Here is a 20,940-nt window from a genome sequence, read left to right on the forward strand (position 1 = left end):
CTTAGAGCGATCACATAAACTGAGGCCGCTGTTTACATGCGCCTGTACAGCAGACCTCGGTGTGACAGGGCTTGGAACGCCCTCTATGTGACGTGTCACGTGAAGACTTAACATTACTGGTTTTGCAAGATATTAACACAAAATACCTCTTGTGCATTTGTGACTCATGAGGTAATCCAGATTTAAAATGTACGTAAAAGAAATAGCAGACGAAGGGGGAAGGAAACATCTAAAATAGACTGGCGTAATGTTTTTTTAAAAAACCAACTTGCAAAAACATAAAACAGATCGATAATAAGTTGTCAAAGTGCAGAACAATTCAAAGAGAAAGAGAAAAGGAAAAAGAATAATATATGAATAACATGAAATGAGGTATAACACAGTTTTTTTAAAAAACATAGTACCCACCATCTGGCGTGGGAAGTTAGAAGTATAACGTTCGTTATAAAACACCGAAAAACTAATTTTCCTTCCAATTCTATGAATGTTTTAGTTGGACCACTTTTTTCGCTTTGTGGTAGATGCCGCTGTAATAGTCACAAACGTATAAGTACGTCGTATCACGTGACATTCCGCAAGTCCGGACGGTATTTGCTTCGAGATTCATTGCCCGTGTTAAAATGGACCGTTTACGAATTGCGGATGGCTATTGTGATCAAAATGCCCAACGGGCTGGTGCTATGTATGCTGTTCGGTATCCTGGACGACATCATCCAAGTGTCCGGACCGTTCGCCGGATAGTTACGTTACTGAAGGAAACAGGAAGTATTCAGCCACATGTGAAACGTCAACCACGACCTGCAACAAATGACGATGCCCAGGTAGGTGTTTTAGCTGCTGTCGCGGCTAATCCGCACATCAGTAGCAGAAAAATTGTGCGAGGATCGGGAATCTCAAAAACGTCGGTGTTGAGAATGATACATCAACATCGATTGCACCCGTACCATATTTCTATTCTCCAGGAATTGCATGACGACGACTTTGAACGTCGTGTACAGTTCTCCCACTGGCCACAAGACAACTTACAAGACGATGACTGAATTTTTGCACGCTTTCTATTTAGCGACGAAACGTCATTCACCAAAAGCGGTAACGTAAACCGGCATAATATGCACTATTGGCCGCGCGGGATTATCCGAGCGGTCTTAGGCGCTGCAGTCATGGCCTGTGCGGCTTTTCCCGGCGGAGGTTCGAGTCCTCCCTGAGGCATGGGTGTGTGTGTTTGTCCTTAGGATAATTTAGGTTAAGTAGTGTGTGAGCTTAGGGGCTGATAACCTTAACAGTTAAGTCCCATAAGATTTCACACACATTTGAGCATTTTTGCACTATTGGGCAACGAAAAATCCACGATGGCTACGACAAGTGAAACATCAGCGACCTTGGCGGGTTAATGTGTGGTGAGACATTATGGGAGGAAGTATAATTCGCCCCCATTTTATCGATGGCAATCTAAATGGTGCAATGTATGCTGATTTCCTACGTAATGTTCTACCGATGTTACTAGAAGATGTTTCACTACATGACAGAATGGCGATGTACTTCCAACATGATGGATGTCCGGCACATAGCTCGCGTGCGGTTTAAACGGTATTGAATAGCATATTTCATGACAGGTGGATTGGTCGTCGAAGAACCATACCGTGGCCCGCACGTTCGCCGAATCTGACGTCCCAGGGTTTCTTTCTGTGGGGAAAGTTGAAGGATATTTGCTATCATGACCCACCAACAACGCCTGAAAACATGCGTCAACGCATTGTCAATGCATGTGCGAACATTACGGAAGGGGAACTACTCGCTGTTGAAAGGAATGACGTTACACGTATTGCCAAACGCACTGAGGTTTACGGACACCATTTTGAGCATTTATTGCATTAATGTGGTATTTACAGGTAATCAGGCAGTAACAGCATGCGTTCTCAGAAATCATAAGTTCACAAAGGTACATATATCACATTGGAACAACCGAAATAAAATGTTCAAACATACCTATGTTCTGTATTTCAATTTATAAAAACCTACCTGTTACCAACTGTTCGTCTAAAATTGTGAGCCATATGTTTGTAACTATTACAGCGCCATCTATCACAAAGTGAAAAAAGTGGTCCAACTAAAACATTCATTTTTTTTCGTACTACACGAATATGTAATAAAAAATGGGGGTTTCTATTTTAAAAAAACGCAGTTGATATTCGTTTGAGCTATGGCAGCGCCATCTAGCGCGCTAACCATAGCGCCATCTGGTTTCCCCCTTCAAGCTAGACGAGTTTCGTTCTTTGTAGTTTTTTCGTTTGACGCTTATTTCGTGAGGTATTTGGCCTGGTCACGATCAATGGACCACCATATATATATATATATATATATATATATATATATATATATATATATATATATATATAGATATATATATATATATATATATTGCCAGCAGGAAGGGGACCTCCACATCCAGGCCTCTCTCAGTCACATGTGTCACATGTTTGCAACAGTAGGAGGTAAAATGAACCACAGGGCTACACCAAAGCAGCTGATCCACTGGGATTAATTCTTGCACCAAATATACTTTCACTGCATATTGGACATCATCAAACATTGGGGAGAAATGATGGTAGACAATCATTTATATGATAAGAAATGAATTAGGTCTTATATATACTGGGCCCTGTAGTGCCAGCAGCAACACCTCCGAGGACTCCAGGAAGTGCATCTCCATGTCCAGGATCGCTGCAAACAGCTCTGCCTGCCACTGCACGCCTCTCTCATTCACACATGTTCACATATCTGCATTAATAGAAGGAAAAATGTACCACAGGGAGACATAACAGCAGCTGACCCTCAGGGGTTAGCACTAGGGCCAAAAATATTTCGCTATGTACTGGGTGATAAATATTGGGGAGATCTTTTAAAAGACAGACAATAAGGAAGGAATGGGTTATATATGCTGGGCCCTCATGCACCAGCAGTGGCACCTCAGAAGGGTCCAGGAAATCCTCATTAAGATCCACAATTGCTCTGTGGAACTCAACCTTACGATTATGTCAGCCAGCCATTGCACATGTCTGCAGTTCTAGATGTCAAAATGTCCTACACAGAGGCAATAACATCAAATCACCCACAGGGATTAGTACTGGGACCAAAGCTACATTGACTGAGGAAAAAAATCGTAATTTCAACAAAGAATTGTGCAATGCAAACAGAAGTTGCTAGGTGAGTTTCTACATCTGAAAGCTTCAGGCACAAATTTAAATTAATTACTTCAGCTTCTGTCCTTATCGTAGATAAATGTTGAGACCCATATGTCTCCAGAAAAATATACAGGGTGTTACAAAAAGGTACAGCCAAACTTTCAGGAAACATTCCTCACACACAAAGAAAGAAAAGGCTTACTTTCCATGTTAGAGGTCATTTTATTACTTCTCTTCAAATCATATTAATCACGGAATGGAAACACACAGCAACAGAACGTACCACCGTGCTTCAAACACTTTGTTACAGGAAATGTTCAAAATGTCCTCCGTTAGCGAGGATACATGCATCCACCCTCCGTCGCATGGAATCCCTGATGCACTGATGCAGCCCTGGAGAATGGTGTATTGTATCACAGCCGTCCACAATACGAGCACGGACAGTCTCTACATTTGGTTCCGGGGTTGCGTAGACAAGAGCTTTCAAATGCCCCCACAAATGAAAGTCGAGAGGGTTGAGGTCAGGAGAGCGTGGAGGCCACGGAATTGGTCCGCCTCTACCAATCCGGCGGTCACCGAATCTGTTGCTGAGAAGTGTACGAACACTTCGACTGAAATGTGCAGGAGCTCCATCGTGCACGAACCACATATTGTGTCATACTTGTAAAGGCACATGTTCTGGCAGCACAGGTAGAGTATCCCGTATGAAATCATGATAACGTGCTCCATTGAGCGTAGGTGGAAGAACATGGGGCCGTCAAGACATCACCAACAATGCCTGCCCAAACGTTCACAAAAAAACTGTGTTGATGATCTGATTGCACAATTGCGTGCTGATTCTCGTCAGTACACACATGTTGATTGTGAAAATTTACAATTTGATCACGTTGGAATGAAGCCTCTTCCGTAAAGAGAACATTTGCACTGAAATGAGGATTGACACGTTGTTGGATGAACCATTTGCAGAAGTGTACCCGTGGAGGCCAATCAGCTGCTGATAGTGCCTGCACACGCTGTACATGGTACGGAAACAACTGGTTCTCCCGTAGCACTCTCCATACAGTGACGTGGTCAACGTTACCTTGTACAGCAGCAACTTCTCTGACGCTGACATTAGGGCTATCGTCAACTGCACGAAGAATTGCCTCGTCCATTCTACGTGTCTTCGTCGGTCTAGGTCTTCCCCAGTCCCGAGTCATAGGCTGGAATGTTCCGTGCTCCCTAAGACGCCGATCAATTGCTTCGAACGTCTTCTTGTCGCGACACCTTCGTTCTGGGAATCTGTCACGATACGAATGTACCGCGCCACGGCTATCGCCCCGTGCTAATCCATACATCAAATGGGCATCTGCCAACTCTGCATTTGTAAACATTGCACTGACTGCAAAACCACGTTCGTGATGAACACTAACCTGTTGATGCTACGTACTGATGTGCTTGATGCTAGTACTGTAGAGCAATGAGTCGCATGTCAACACAAGCACCGAAGTCAACATTACCTTCATTCAATTGGGCCAACTGGCGGTGAATCGAGGAGGTACAGTACATACTGACGAAACTAAAATGAGCTCTAACATGGAAATTAAGCGTTTCCGGACACATGTCCACATAACATCTTTTCTTTATTTGTGTGTGAGGAATGTTTCCTGAAAGTTTCGCCGTACCTTTTTGTAACACCCTGTTGTTTCATAACACCAATAAATCATCTCGGTGTTAGCTATCCAACAAGCGGCTGTGCTGACATTTTTGCACATCCAAGCAAGCAGTAAACTGCCCAACAGTTTGACGTACACTCCTGGAAATTGAAATAAGAACACCGTGAATTCATTGACCCAGGAAGGGGAAACTTTATTGACACATTCTTGGGGTCAGATACATCACATGATCACACTGACAGAACCACAGGCACATAGACACAGGCAACAGAGCATGCACAATGTCGGCACTAGTACAGTGTATATCCACCTTTCGCAGCAATGCAGGCTGCTATTCTCCCATGGAGACGACCGTAGAGATGCTGGATGTAGTCCTGTGGAACGGCTTGCCATGCCATTTCCACCTGGCACCTCAGTTGGACCAGCGTTCGTGCTGGACGTGCAGACCGCGTGAGACGACGCTTCATCCAGTCCCAAACATGCTCAATGGGGGACAGATCCGGAGATCTTGCTGGCCAGGGTAGTTGACTTACACCTTCTAGAGCACGTTGGGTGGCACGGGATACATGCGGACGTGCATTGTCCTGTTGGAACAGCAAGTTCCCTTGCCGGTCTAGGAATGGTAAAACGATGGGTTCGATGACGGCTTGGATGTACCGTGCACTATTCAGTGTCCCCTCGACGATCACCAGTGGTGTACGGCCAGTGTAGGAGATCGCTCCCCACACCATGATGCCGGGTGTTGGCCCTGTGTGCCTCGGTCGTATGCAGTCCTGATTGTGGCGCTCACCTGCACGGCGCCAAACACGCATACGACCATCATTGGCACCAAGGCAGAAGCGACTCTCATCGCTGAAGACGACACGTCTCCATTCGTCCCTCCATTCACGCCTGTCGCGACACCACTGGAGGCGGGCTGCACGATGTTGAGGCGTGAGCGGAAGACGGCCTAACGGTGTGCGGGACCGTAGCCCAGCTTCATGGAGACGGTTGCGAATGGTCCTCGCCGATACCCCAGGAGCAACAGTGTCCCTAATTTGCTGGGAAGTGGCGGTGCGGTCCCCTACGGCACTGGGTAGGATCCTACGGTCTTGGCGTGCATCCGTGCGTCGCTGCGGTCCGGTCCCAGGTCGACGGGCACGTGCACCTTCCGCCGACCACTGGCGACAACATCGATGTACTGTGGAGACCTCACGCCCCACGTGTTGAGCAATTCGGCGGTACGTCCACCCGGCCTCCCGCATGCCCACTATACGCCCTCGCTCAAAGTCCGTCAACTGCACATACGGTTCACGTCCACGCTGTCGCGGCATGCTACCAGTGTTAAAGACTGCGATGGAGCTCCGTATGCCACGGCAAACTGGCTGACACTGACGGCGGCGGTGCACAAATGCTGCGCAGCTAGCGCCATTCGACGGCCAACACCGCGGTTCCTGGTGTGTCCGCTGTGCCGTGCGTGTGATCATTGCTTGTACAGACCTCTCGCAGTGTCCGGAGCAAGTATGGTGGGTCTGACACACCGGTGTCAATGTGTTCTTTTTTCCATTTCCAGGAGTGTATTTCGCTGTTACTGCGTCACAGATTTAATGGTCAGCGGCGTACCTCCTTCGTTTGGACCCTCTGTAAAGCCCTCACTTAATTAGGCAACGGCCCAACAGCAATTAATGTTTGCAGGCTCTGTAGCTACCCAAATAAGCTGCCACTTTTTTTTTTCTTTTGGAGACCGTGCCGTGATGCGATTTCTCTATTCACGGCGCTCTCCATCTGGAAGAGCAGAACTAGGAGGTGGGTGGGCGCGTTACGAAGCCCGCACGGTAATCTCGCGCGGAGAATTATGGGGCCTTTTGTGGCCGTCAGCGTCCGCCGTTTGTCTGTCCGGGAGGAGAGAGGGGAGAGCAGGGGATACGGCAGCCAATGGAGAGCGCAGGTGTTAACCCAGGCAGCGGCCTAAATCTCCCGCGCAGATAAATTTGTCGGCGAGTCCGCCGCTTTAATGAAGGCGAAATTTATTCCCCGCAGTGCGATAGCCGAGCGCTTCTGCCCGGGAAAAAAAAGAATAAAAAATGGGGAAAAAAGCCACTGTGTAACGTTCATGAAGTGGGCGATGACGCGGGAATATCGTCGAGCACATACTCACCTCCACACCCATATGGTACATACACACACACACACACACACACACACACACACACACACACAAATTTCGTCCTAACAGGTGGTCGAATCATAAAGCCCTTTTCAAAATCTTGCACAAAACGCAATTTAAATCGGAAAACACTTGTCATGATCGCAATACGAGTATTTATATGTCCTTCCTTTTGACTCGAGGTCTTGGAGACCACAGCCGTTCACTGTTGTGAGAAAATGAAATGCCTACAGCTGTCTAGTCCAGTCAAATAGCATATATACCTTGCAAAAGGTGGGGTAGAAGAGTTTATTCTTTCAACTCGTTCATATGGTTGGAAAGATTAGAAAACCGAGTTTCGATTAGAAAACCGAGTTTTGCCAACAGAATTTCTCTTGGGAAAACTTTCTGCAGTCAAAAAACTTCGAAAATTTCGCACTTTTTTCAGTTTTTTCAAAATATCTCAGTTTCATTTGCTACTATCGCTTTGACGTCTATTTTCTTTTTTAAAGAGCACAAAATTCTCTACAAATTTGATTGTTACCATTTTTTTCTACTCCCAGTACCTAAGGCGCTACAGCGCGTCAAAAAATACCAATTTTTCAAATTTTGAGCATAGTGGCAAGATACCTTATTTTTGAATACAATTTTCTCAGTTTCAGTTTGTGTAGTATAAATACATTATACATCATGTTAGATGTTGGAAATTACCACCTCACTTTCAGGTATTCAGTTTCTCTGTATGCAACATGAGGATTGCTGGGCACCCAACTATTGTGATTCTTATATCACTACCTGAAGTTCACTATGGGACACCTCAGCCCTGGTATTTGTAAAATTATAAATATAAAAATACATCATTAAGAGACATAGACACACACACACACACACACACACACACACGCATACACACATACACAAAATAAATTGTCTCAGGAACCTCAACTATTATTAGCTGCAATAGGCAACCAAATTAGGTAGGTAATTATTCTTGTGTATAAAAGCCACACAGTTGACATTAAAAATAAGTAGCTTTATTACAATTAAAATGAATTGTCAGTAACTAAAAAATGTTGACAGTTCTGGGTGTGTAATACCTGTAATATCGCACATTAGCGCACTTGAGACAGATATGAACACCACTTCCAACGTTTTGATGGGCCAGGTTCCTCAGTGTCACCAGAAATACCTTGAGTTACGGATTCAGGGTCTGTACATAGAGTTGATCGCAGATTGACCTCTTGTTTAAACAGCTATCAGCAAGATCGTTGGTTTCGTCAGCGGTTTCCTCAACATCCTCCATAACATCTTCTTCACTGTCTTCATATAAAAATTTTGGCACGTTTTCACAGTTGACCCCAATACATTTCTTGCAAATTGAAGAACATTTCAAACGCGCTTTTCTGCAGGAGCACGCTCCGCCACAGTTCAGCTTGCATGAGCGTTAAACAATGTGAAGAAGTGCTTCAGGTGCTGGATCTTGGCTCATTATAACGGGTATTGGACCGTGGTCACTGTGATTCCAGCCCCATTTCTCAGGAGGTTTCCAGTTTCCCATCCAACTTTGGACTTGTTGGTAAGTCCGCAACGAATGATGTTGTGCAGCATCTTGTGTAGGTGGCAACTGTGCAAGATTCAGTTTGCTTTTTGTGGCAGACTTGGCGAATAGCTGGTACCGCAAATGGTCTGGTGTGTGGGAACTGCTGACACCTCCACTATACAATGCGATAGTAACCTGTTCTCCGGCTGTTATTACTTCTTCACGGGTAGCATGTGGTTTATTGGACGTGCAAAGCGCTGAGGCTATGTCTTCATTTTTCGCAACAATATTGCAGCACTTAATTTTTCCCTGACCAAAAAAAGCGGATGCTGTATCACATCCGCTAAATGCGTGAGTGAACAGAATATATTCACTGTCGAACTTGTAAGACGCAGTGAAAAACCACTTGTCTTCTGCATTTCCTCTTCCTGGCTTTAAGAAAAATAAGTTTTCAATGCCTTGCCCCAAACCGGTCATGAGCAAAAGAAGGTCAACATCTTCTCCTACAATGACAACACTTCCAAAATCTTTGGTTCTTGAAATGGCAGATGTTACAATCATAACGTCAGCATCTTCTTGTGCCTGGTGCACTTCAATGCTACACTCCAGAAATTCCTTTTTAAGAAGTGTGATCAAACGCATCTTGTTTCGTTCGTTGTACAAGAACTTGTCCTGAGGGACTTGGTTCACCATCTCTGATTCAGCCACAACGTCAACCGCAGAATGTTTTTGGACCTACGAATCCTCTCAGCACTCTTTGTGCTACATTTGTCTCCCTCACATCGATACCCATCAAATACAATAGCAAATTGAGATCCAAAATTACGCTCCAGGTAAGAAACATAGCTTTGGGCTATTGACTTGAAGCAAACATTTCGAGTCCCAGTCACTTTGTGGATAAGGTACCCTCCATCAATGACAAAAAGTTTACTCGGTCCACCTGACTTCGTATCTTCCACTGAAACGAAGGCATTGTAGAATGCAGATTTTGTTCCTTTTCGCGTGCCTTTTTCTGAGAATAGGGGCATTGGGTAAGGAGCAAGTTCATATTTCAGAAAGGCTTTTAATTCTTCTTCACTTTGTTTCATTAAACAAATCCTTTGAAAAAGAGTTAAAGGATCAACAGGAGTAATTTTAGTGCTCCCAGCTTTTACAGAATTGAACGCAGAAAGGAGAGTCACAGCTTTATCTTTTCTACGGAACTTTACATCGTGAAAATTGTCACCAACTATTTTTTCATGCCTTTTTCCCCCTCTTCGTGACACATATGACAATTAACATCCTCCGTTCCGACAACACCACTGCTGATAGACATTATAAAATGACTTTCAGGGAAGGGAGGGTGCACTGAAAACCAATCACGCAGCTTACGCAAGTCTATGCCATCTCGTTCGATGCGACAACTTCTTGCATCTACATGCTGTTCTGATGTTACTAATTAGGTTGCCTATTGCAGCTAATAATAGTTCAGTTTCCTGAGACAATTTATTTTATGTGTGTGTGTGTGTGTGTGTGTGTGTGTGTGTGTGTGTGTGTGTGTGTGTCTGTGTCTCTTAATGATGTATTTTTAGATTTACAGTTTTACAAATACCAGGGCTGAGGTGGCCCATAGTGAACTTCAGGTAGTGATGTAAGAATCACAATAGTTGGGTGCCCAGAAATCCTTATGTTGCATACAGAGAAATTGAATACCTGAAAGTGAGGTGGTAAATTCCAACATATAACATGATGTATACTGTATTTATACTACACAAACAAAAACTGAAAAAATAGTGTTCAAAAATAAGGTATCTTGCCACTATGCTCAAAATTTGAAGAATTGGTATTTTTTGACGCGCTGTAGCGCCTTAGATACTGGGAGTAGAAAAAATGGTAAGAATTAAATTTGTAGAGAATTTTGTGCTCTTTAAAAAAGAAAATAGACGTCAAAGCGATAGGAGCAAATGAAACTGAGATATTTTGAAAAAACTGAAAAAAGTCTGAAATTTTCGAAGTTCTTTGACTGCAGAAAGTTTTCCCAAGAGAAATTTTGTTGGCAAAACTTGGTTTTCTAACCTTTCCAACAATATGAACGAGTTAAAAAATTAAAATCTTCCACCCCACCTCTTGCAAGGTACAGGCTTTTTTTCTGACAGTTTCACTGGACTAGTCCTTATGATCTGCTTTATTGTGTAGCTAGCAGTTCCGGCGCTGCAGTGCGCCATCTTCAGGCCGTAGTTGATGCTGAAGGGGTTATCATGATCCATATACACATTGCATAAGTGGCCAATATAACTGCTTCACGCAGTATGTCTGTGAGTGTGCTGTCAGGGCTCCAAACATCACCTTTCGCAGATGATAGTTGTCGAGCTGACACCACAGTTACAGATAGTCTGTGTGAAACAGTTATGCAAACATGCATGCATTGTGTTGTACAAGTACTGTACGTCAGTTTGTGGAATGGAATTCCACGCCTGTTGCATTTCGTTGGGCGGTACAGTTCTACATCTACATCTACATGACTACTCTGCAATTCACGTTTAAGTGCTTGGCAGAGGGTTCATCGAACCACAATCATACTATCTCTCTAGCATTCCACTCCCGAACAACGCGCGGGAAAAACGAACACCTAAACCTTTCTATTCGAGCTCTGATTTCTCTTATTTTATTTTGATGATCATTCCTACCTATGTAGGTTGGGCTCAACAAAATATTTTCGAATTCGGAGGAGAAAGTTGGTGACTGAAATTTCGCAAATAGATCTCGCCGCGACGAGAAACGTCTTTGCTTTAATGACTTCCATCCCAACTCGCGTATCATATCTCCCACACTCTCTCCCCTATTACGTGATAATACAAAACGAGCTGCCCTTTTTTGCACCCTTTCGATGTCCTCCGTCAATCCCACCTGGTAAGGATCCCACACCGCGCAGCAATATTCTAACAGAGGACGTAGTGTAGTGTAGTGCAAGCTGTCTCTTTAGTGGACTTGTTGCATCTTCTAAGTGTCCTGCCAATGAAACGCAACCGTTGGCTCGCCTTCCCCACAATATTATCTATGTGGTCATTCCAACTGAAGTTGTTCGTAATTTTAACAGCCAGGTACTTAGTTGAATTGACAGCTTTGAGAATTGTACTATTTATCGAGTAATCGAATTCCAACGGATTTCTTTTGGAATTCGTGTGGATCACCTCACGCTTTTCGTTATTTAGCGTCAACTGCCACCTGCCACACCATACAGCAATCTTTTCTAAATCGCTTTGCAACTGCTACTGGTCTTCGGATGACCTTACTAGACGGTGAATTACAGCATCATCTGCGAACAACCTAAGAGAACTGCTCAGATTGTCACCCAGATCATTTATATAGATCAGTAACAGCAGAGGTCCCAGAACGCTTCCCTGGGGAACACCTGATATCATTTCAGTTTTACTCGATGATTTCCCGTCTATTACTACGAACTGCGATCTTCCTGAGCGTAAATCACGAATCCAGTCGCACAACTGAGACGATACCCCATAGGCCCGCAGCTTGATTAGAAGTCGCTTGTGAGGAACGGTGTCAAAAGCTTTACGGAAATCTAGAAATACGGAATCAACTTGCGGTTAATGCTGTTTGTGGATGATGCTGGAGTTGTCGTCCGTTGATGTCCCCAGTGTGCTCGATGGAGACAGATATGGTGATCAACCAGGTCAAGGCAACACGTCCATACACTGCAGAGCATGTTGGGTAACAACAGTGCTATGCGGGCAAATGTTCGTCTGTTGGAAAACACCCTTTGGAATGCTGTTTATAAATGGCAGCACAACAGATTGAATCACCAGACTGATATACAAATTAGCAGTCAGGGTTTATGGGATAATCACGCGAGTTCTGCAGCCATCATAACTCAAAAGAGGAAAGACCGCTGGACCTGATGGGATACTAGTTCGATTTTACACAGAATACGCGTAGGAACTTGCTCCCCTTCTAGCAGTGGTGTACCGTAGGTCTCTAGAAGCGCGTAGCGTTCCAAAGGATTGGAAAAGGGCACAGGTCATCCCCGTTTTCAAGAAGGGACGTCGAACAGATGTGCAGAACTGTAGACCTGTATCTCTAACGTTGATCAGTCGTAGGATTTTGGAACACGTATTATGTTCGAGTATAATGACTTTTCTGGAGACTAGAAATCTACTCTGTAGGAATCAGCATGTGTTTCGAAAAAGACGGTCGCGTGAAACCCAGCTCGCGCTATTCGTCCACGAGATTCAGAGGGCCATTGACACGGGTTCCCTGGTAGATGCCGTGTTTCTTGACTTCTGCAAGGCGTTCGATACGTCTTCACAGTCGTTTAATGAACAAAGTAAGAGCATATGGACTATCAGGCCAATTGTGTGATTGGATTGAAAAGTTCGTAGATAACAGAAAGCAGTATGTCATTCTCAATGGAGAGAAGTCTTCCGAAGTAAGAGTGATTTCAGGTGTGCCGCAGGGGAGTGTCGTAGGACCGTTGCTATTCACAATACATATAAATGACCTTGGGGATAACGTCGAAAGTTCACTGAGGCTTTTTGCGGATGATGCTATAGTACATCGAGAGGTTCTAACAATGGAAAATTGTACTGATAATGCAGGTGGATCTGCAACGAATTGACGCATGGTGCAGGGAATGACAACTGGATCTCAATGTAGTCAAGTGTGATGTGCTGTGAATACATAGAAAGAAAGAACCTATATCATTTAGCTACAATATAGCAGGTCAGCAACTGGAAGCAGTTAATTCCATAAATTATCTGGGAGTAGGCATTAAGAGTGATTTAAAATGGAATGACGATAATCGTCGGTAAAGCAGATGACAGACTGAGATTCATTGGAAGAATCCTAATGAAATGCAGTCCGAAAACAAAGGAAGTAGGTTACAGTACACTTGTTCGCCCATTGCTTGGATATTGCTCACCGGTGTGGGATCCGTACCAGATAGGGTTGATAAAAGAGATGGAGAAGATCCAACGGAGAGCAGCGCGCTTCGTTACAGGATCATTTAGTAATCGCGAAAGCGTTACGGAGATGATAGATAAACTCCAGTGGATGACTCTGTGGGAGAGACGCTCAGTAGCTCGGTACGGGCTTTTGTTGAAGAACATACCTTCACCGAGGAGTCAAGCAGTATATTGCTCCCTCCTACGTCGCGAAGAGACCATGAGGATAAAATCAGAGAGATTCGAGCCCACACAGAAGCATACCGACAGTCTTTTTTTCCACGAACAATGCGAGACTGGAATAGAAGGGAGAGCTGATGGAGGTACTCAAGGTACACTTGGTGTTGTTCTTCCGCTTATGAATGCCAATTTTCGGTTTTTTTCCCACATTCCGCAGCACTATGGACTGAACGCTTGTTTCAATGCAATGTTTTTCACTTTTGCATTGAAACAAGCGTTCAGTTCATAGTGCTGTGGAATGTGGGAAAAAAACCGCAAATTGGCATTCATAAGAAGAAGAACAAACCAAAAATGCAACAGGAGCGTATAATGTAAGAAGTTGTCCACGCAACCTGCCACTGATGTTGCCTTGCAGAAAATAAGGGCGAAACGCGTATGGCACTACAATTGTGTTTTATTCAGTTGCTGTCAGACCGTCCATAAGTAAAAACTATCAATATACCGTAATATTGCAGGACAGTGCTCAAGGACGTAGAGTGCAAGCTGTTACGGATTTGTTTGACTGATGGGGCTGCTAAGTGCAATACCACTTACTGCATTCCACTGACTTCCGATTTCTAAACTGAAGGAAACACTTCACAGCATTCGCTTCACAGCTGCTACAAATTCGTCAGGCAATAGACCGCGCCGCTCGAACTGTCAACACAGCTGGCGCTGCTAAGACTACCCTACGACTTCCATATCGCTGGCAACTACTTTGGTGACTACTTTGAAGGTGAGTAAAACTTTGAAACACGGATCTATTTTGTACGAGCAGTAAGTAAATAGTTGCCCTATTAAATGGTTCAAATGGCTCTGAGCACTATGGGAGTTAACATCTGAGGTCATCAGTCCCCTAGAACTTATAACTACTTAAACCTAAGTAACCTAAGGACATCACACACATCCATGCCCGCGGCAGGATTGCAACCTGCAAGCGTAGCGGTCGCGCGGTTCCAGACTGAAGCGCCTAGAACCGCACGGCCTCGCTGGCCGGCCCACTACTAAAGTTCCAACCCTCATATTAATGTGAATAACAAGTTGTTTCTCAAGTACAGCTCTTCACCAGGTATGCTTTGTGGGTGACAACAACAACACGTGGACAGCTGTGTTTTTTGTTATGGTGGCTGTTGTTTACCTCTGCATCCCTGAGCAGCTGCTGGTCGTGGTCGCGGCGCGCGGCGTTGGAGACGAGGTGCAGGTAGCCCAGGGCCGTCTTGGTGACGACCAGGTCGTCCAGCACGCCCCCCGTGTGTGGGTGGGTGAAGACGGACAGCGCGGCCGCGTTGTCGGGCAGCGACTGCACGTCGGCCGGAGTCAGGCGCTCCACCAACGCCACACGGTCCCTGCCGCGCACCTGCAGGCACACACGTAAACACACCAAGTCAAAACACACCGCCGTACACCACACTCAGCTGCCGGACATCACCTGTCAGTTCGATATCGGAAGACGAGAGACCAGCCCACTGTTTGACTGTCCACTGAGAACAAATACACTAGTGGCCATTAAAATTGCTACACCATGAAGATGACGTGCTACAGACGCGAAATTTAACCGACAGGAAGAAGATGCTGTGATATGCAAATGATTAGCTTTTCAGAGCATTCACACGAGGTTGGCGCCGCTGGTGACACCTACAACGTGCTGACATGAGGAAACTTGCCAACCGATTTCTCATACACAAACAGCAGTTGACCGGCGTTGCCTGGTGAAACGTTGTTGTGGTGCCTCGTGTAAGGAAGGGAAATTAGTACCACCACGTTTCCGACTTTGATAAAGGTCGGATTGTAGCATATCGCGATTGTGGTTTATCGTACCGCGACATTGTTGCTCGGGTTGGTCGAGATCCAATGACTGTTAGCAGAATATGGAATCCGTGGGTACAGGAGCCCTGACTCAACACATGGGGACGTTTGCAAGACAACGACCATCTGCACGAACAGTTCGACGACGTTTGCAGCAGCATGGACTACCAGCTCGGAGACAACGGCTGCGGCTACCCTTGACGCTGCATCACAGACAGGATCGCCTGGGATGGTGTACTCGACGACGAACCTGGGTGCACGAATGGCAAAACGTTATTTTTTCGGATGAATCCAGGTTCTGTTTACAGCACCAGGATGGTCGCATCTGTGTTTGGCGACATCGCGGTAACGCACACTGGAAGCGTGTATTCGTCGTCGGCATATCGGCGTATCACCCGGCGTGATGGTATGGGGTGCCATTGTTTACACGTCTCGGTCACCTCTTCTTCGCATTGACGGCACTTTGAACAGCGGACGTTGTATTTCAGATGTGTTACGACCCGTGGCTCTACCCCTCATTCGATCCCTGCGAAATCCTAAATTTCAGCAGGATAATGCACGACCGCATGTTGCAGCTTCTGTCAATGGTGGCCGAGCAACTGGCTCGTCACTACTCTTGATGAACTGTGGTATCGTGTTGAAGCTGCATGGGCAGCTGTGCGTGTACACGCCATCCGAGCTCTGTTTGACTCAAAGCCCAGGCGTATCAAGGCCGTCACGGCCAGAGGTGGTTGTTGTGGGTACTGATTTCTGAGGATCTATGCACCCAAATTGCGCGAAAATGTAGTCACATGTCAGTTCTAGTATAATATATTTGTACAATGAATATCCGTTTATCTTCTGCATTTCTTCTTGGTGTAGCAATTTTAATGGCCAGTAGTGTAGGACGTGACCAATTGTGTATCCAACAAGTGATTCCCATTGTCCCTTCCAGCCTGACTGCTGACACGGACGAAAGCTTACACATACCATACCCACAGCAACATCCTACGGAGGGCGATGCTGCTGCGGGAATGTCACGTTGAGCTACCACATCCAAAATTACTGACACTGCTTGAGAATGACATGGTGGTCGGTCGGTACAGTTGGGTCTTCACGGCCTGCTTTTTTTTTTTTTTTTTTAAGGTAGCAGTGATCACAACACAGATAAATCAAATATTATAAAATATTTAGGATTTTGAAAATATACAAAGAAATATATTCTGAAATTAGTACAGATCAATGTACTCTTAACTGGGGCAGTCTCTACTGACATGAAAAAAAAAACCGTTCGCAGAAGGACATATAGAGAAAGCATTGGCATATAGCTATACAAGTTTAAGTCGAGAACAGTTGAAGACAGAGTACTGAACCACGAGAACTGGCAATAAAAGGGAGGTGGACGGTGCAGACTTTGGTGAAGCTAACGGCATGGCTGGCGCTGCTACTCTCCCGTAGTATCGCGAAATACTCGCTGCTATGTACAGTGCGCGTAAAATCCCTTGGCCGGTAGATGCGCAGTCGATTTGGCAAGCATGGGAAGAGCAGCAGTGGTGGGAGGGGGGGGGGGGGGTCGCTCAGAGCGCTGTAGGGGAAATGGTGAGTGCTGGAGAAGAAGTCCCGTCCTATACTGAAGCCTACACACACATTTTCTGTAAATATTACAGGGGGCCCGTCCAGGCCCACACTTGGATGGTGACCATTCAAAAAGATCTGCTGTCACCTCTGCTTTCGTTACTATCTAAAAAGAATTAAGCTGAAAATGCAGCGATTTATTTTCACCTAGCTTATTAACAGATTGAAACTTTGAGAAAAGCGTCATGAGTAGCGAATTTTGAGTAAAGCGTACACTTTTCTCTGGTTTCCATGTCAATATTTGCCTCTGTTGCCAAAACACGGAGGATTTTACACTGTATCACGTCATTAACGTGTTGTGCAGACACAATTGTGAGACAATTCTGAAACAGTGGTTTATTACTTTATTTAGTAAGGTGCCGAGGAAAAGTAAAGTCAGTAGCTTATGAAAAAGCACATCCTCGGCACAGAAAAACCTGTAATGTCTTCAGATATGTAGTTCCAAAACCCATAGCGTTTCTCGAAAAAGCTGTAATTATTGTAATAACATGGTAGGTAACGAAATTTTACATAAATACGATATGGTAAAACCTCACTTCGATATCTGAAACCGTTCGCTAAGTATAAGGAGTGTTACGGATATTTCACTCTGGCTTTGTTGCTGGCGCGGCGTGACCGAAAATGAGTGTGCTACATCAGATCAATTTTCTCAAGATTGGTGACAGGTAGATACTGTAAGTAGGCTGTTTAGGTTTTTATGTTGGTAACGCCATGTAGCGCTCTATATGAGAATCACTGACTGTGCTGTGTGCAGTCTGTGGCTGGTTTGCATTGTTGGAATTTGCTATTGTTGTGCTGGGCAGTTGGATGTGAACAGCGCGTAGCGTTCCGCAGTTGGAGGTGAGCCGCCAGCAGTGGTGGATGTGGGGAGAGAGATGGCGGAGTTTTGAGAGCGGACGATCTGGACGTGTCTACTTCAGAGAGAGAGTAAATTTGTAAGACCGGATGTCATGTACTGATATATTTATGATGACTTTTGAACATTATTAAGGTAAATACATTGATTGTTCTCCATCAAAATCTTTCATTTGCTAACTATGCCCATCAGTAGTTAGTGCCTTCAGTAGTTAGAATCTTTTATTTAGCTGGCAGTATTGGCTCTCGCTGTATTGCAGTACTTCGTGTAACGAAGATTTTTGTGAAGTAAGTGATTCATGAAAGGTATAGTTTATTGTTAGTCAGGGCCATTCTTTTGTAGGGATTACTGAAAGTCAGATTGCGTTGCGCTAAAAATATTGTGTGTCAGTTTAGTGATGATCAGAACAAGTAAAGAGCGAAATGTCTGAGTATGTTCAGTTTCGCTCAGCTGTTTGAAAATCAAATAACGTAAGGGGTTTACCAGTACAGTAATTCATTAATTTTTCTAAGGAGACGTTTCATAATACATCTACCCATGTAATATGCGCCAGGAACAAAATCATAGCGACCTCTGCTTTTCATTGCACACTTTCTCGAATTTCAAAAAAAAAAAAAAAAATGGCTCGGAGCACTATGCGACTTAACTTCTGAGGCCATCAGTCGCCTAGAACATAGAACTAATTAAACCTAACTAACCTAAGGACATCACACACATCCCTGCCCGAGGCAGGATTTAAACCTGCGACCGTAGTGGTCGCTCGGCTCCAGACTGTAGCGCCTAGAACCGCACGGCCACTCCGGCCGGCTTTTCGAATTTCGTGTAATGTCTTACTTTCACGTAAATATCACAATACCTACGACCATTAACAAACTGATAGGTGCATCATCATGAACCTGACATACAAAGCTGTAAGTAAAGCAAAAATTAAATTTTTTTTACCGAATAGTTTTTGTAAAATCGTTTTCGAAAGACTGTAGGGGGCGCGCCTCGATTCTATCATCGCTGACCGGCCGAAAGGTGCTCAACACTTGTCGGCCTCCCCTTCCAAACAAACGAATGAACTCGCCCAGGGCTTTGGACGAAAACTGGTGAGTGCGCATCGGCCACCGTATCCTGCACGAGATATACACGACGTTCGCCTACAACTATCGGCAACCCTTCACGCACTGCTGCATCACAGTGTTACATCCGTACAAGGCGTTGCCTTCGAGGACTGCATCGATCACGATGACTGCAGACAGCGGGAGAAGCGCCACCAGAGATCCTCCGTGACGGGACTCATTTCCTCCAACGTGCCTAGTGTGGGGCACTGGAAGGGCTCGAATTCCTCCGCGCTCTCGCTATACAGGGCGTTGCAAGCTGTGGCGGTAATTTTTAAGTTGACTGAAAGACGCGCTCTCTGACCGCTAGATGGGGATACTATCTGTGACAACGATGAAAGATAGCGAGGCCAGGGATAATTTTTAATGAGAAATTAGGCGCGCACTAATTAGTTAGTAGCTGTCTGTCCGTCTGTGTTCACATCTTAAAGAGACTAGACATATGTCTACGCCCACCAAGTATTAATACCTTGTGAATGTAGCACATAAACGTTGTGTGTGAAAATTTATTCAGGACAGCTTTAAACAGTTGCTTGAATATTTATTTACTAGTCATTAAAAGTACATCGTTGTGTTGGGGTGATTCTGAGGATCTGCAAGGCCACCAGCAATAATGGAGGGAAACACCAAAGTGCCACCGGAGCGCTGGAGAGGTATACTTAAATTATTTCAAGAACAGACATAAAAACATTTTATATTTTTATATTGACATATTCTTATCGAAATCTTATTGTTCTATTTTTCCTTCATTATCTACAGTGACTGGATAGCCAAAACCCCTCCTTTGTCCGATAATATAGACCGGAATAATCTTAAAAAAATAATTTACCCCGTTTAAATAACATTTCCCCGATCGTTTGCAAATCCTTTTCCCCACAATAAATTACCCTACAAATGGCGACCATGACAGGACCTGCAAGGACATCAAAAATATCGGAGGGAAACACCAAAGTATCACTGCAGTGCTGAAGAAGAATAAAAAAGAAAATTATTTCAAAAAGGGAGATAAGAACATTTTAATTTTTTATATCTGTGTATTCTCATCGAAATCTTATTGTTCAATTTTTTTCTTCATTAGCTACAGTGACGGGATAGCCGAAACCCCTCCTTTGCCCAAAAATATATTCCAGAATTTTAAAAAATCGTTTAACCCTTTGAAATAATATCTCCCCGATCATTTCCGAATCATTTTCCCACAAATAATTACCCTACAAAGCCAACACGCCGGCAATTCGCTACACCAAAGCTCTGGGCCAGTTCGTGTGCCAGCTCTTAGCAGCTTAACGGTCAGAACTCGGTCGGAAGCCACCGCAGCGGTTTGGATCGCTACCTGGAATGTCTGCGCGCGCTTACAGCGACTTTGCTAATCTCTGGACTTTGCTTCTGGCTAGCGAGTATTCATCGAACAAAGGGACTGCCTGTTTGTTCTGTCAGTCTCAGCATCAATGTCAGCGCGAGTGTTAGTAAACTGTGTTCTACCTATGCCGAGCAGGAGGAAAATACAGAATACACAACAGTTTAGTGAGACCTTTGATGAACAGAGGAAATGTACATTAAAAAAACTATGATTATTCTCTTGTTGCCACCTTGTTATGTAAAACCGCCATAAATACTCTTGCTCTCTGCGACCCCAGTAAACAAATAAACTAAACTAACCAACTAACCCTGCCCGAACAGGTCATGAAGGCCCAACAGACCGACCGGCCGCCATGTCATCCTCACACTACAGGTATCACTGGATGCGGATACGAAGGGTCATGTGGTCAGCACACCGCTCTCCTGACCGTATGTCAGTTTCCGAGGCTGGAGATGCTACTTCTCAGTCAAGTAGCTCCTCAGTTAGCCAACAGCGCTCGGCAGACCAGATGGTCACTCATCCCAGTGCTAGCACAGCCCGACAGCG

General features: G+C 44.8%; 1 protein-coding gene across 1 annotated transcript in view; it reads right to left on the minus strand.

Moving 5' to 3' along the window:
* The window catches only part of LOC124718923 (aminomethyltransferase, mitochondrial), a 179,404-nt gene that overhangs the window by 21,871 nt on the left and 136,593 nt on the right, over positions 1–20,940 (minus strand). The window contains exon 3 of the mRNA XM_047244577.1: positions 14,797–15,015. Within this exon, the coding sequence (XP_047100533.1) occupies positions 14,797–15,015 (219 nt within the window). The remainder of the gene's footprint in view (positions 1–14,796; positions 15,016–20,940) is intronic.

The sequence above is a fragment of the Schistocerca piceifrons genome, chromosome 10, assembly GCF_021461385.2.
Source record: "Schistocerca piceifrons isolate TAMUIC-IGC-003096 chromosome 10, iqSchPice1.1, whole genome shotgun sequence".
NCBI classification, from domain to species: Eukaryota; Metazoa; Arthropoda; class Insecta; order Orthoptera; family Acrididae; genus Schistocerca; species Schistocerca piceifrons.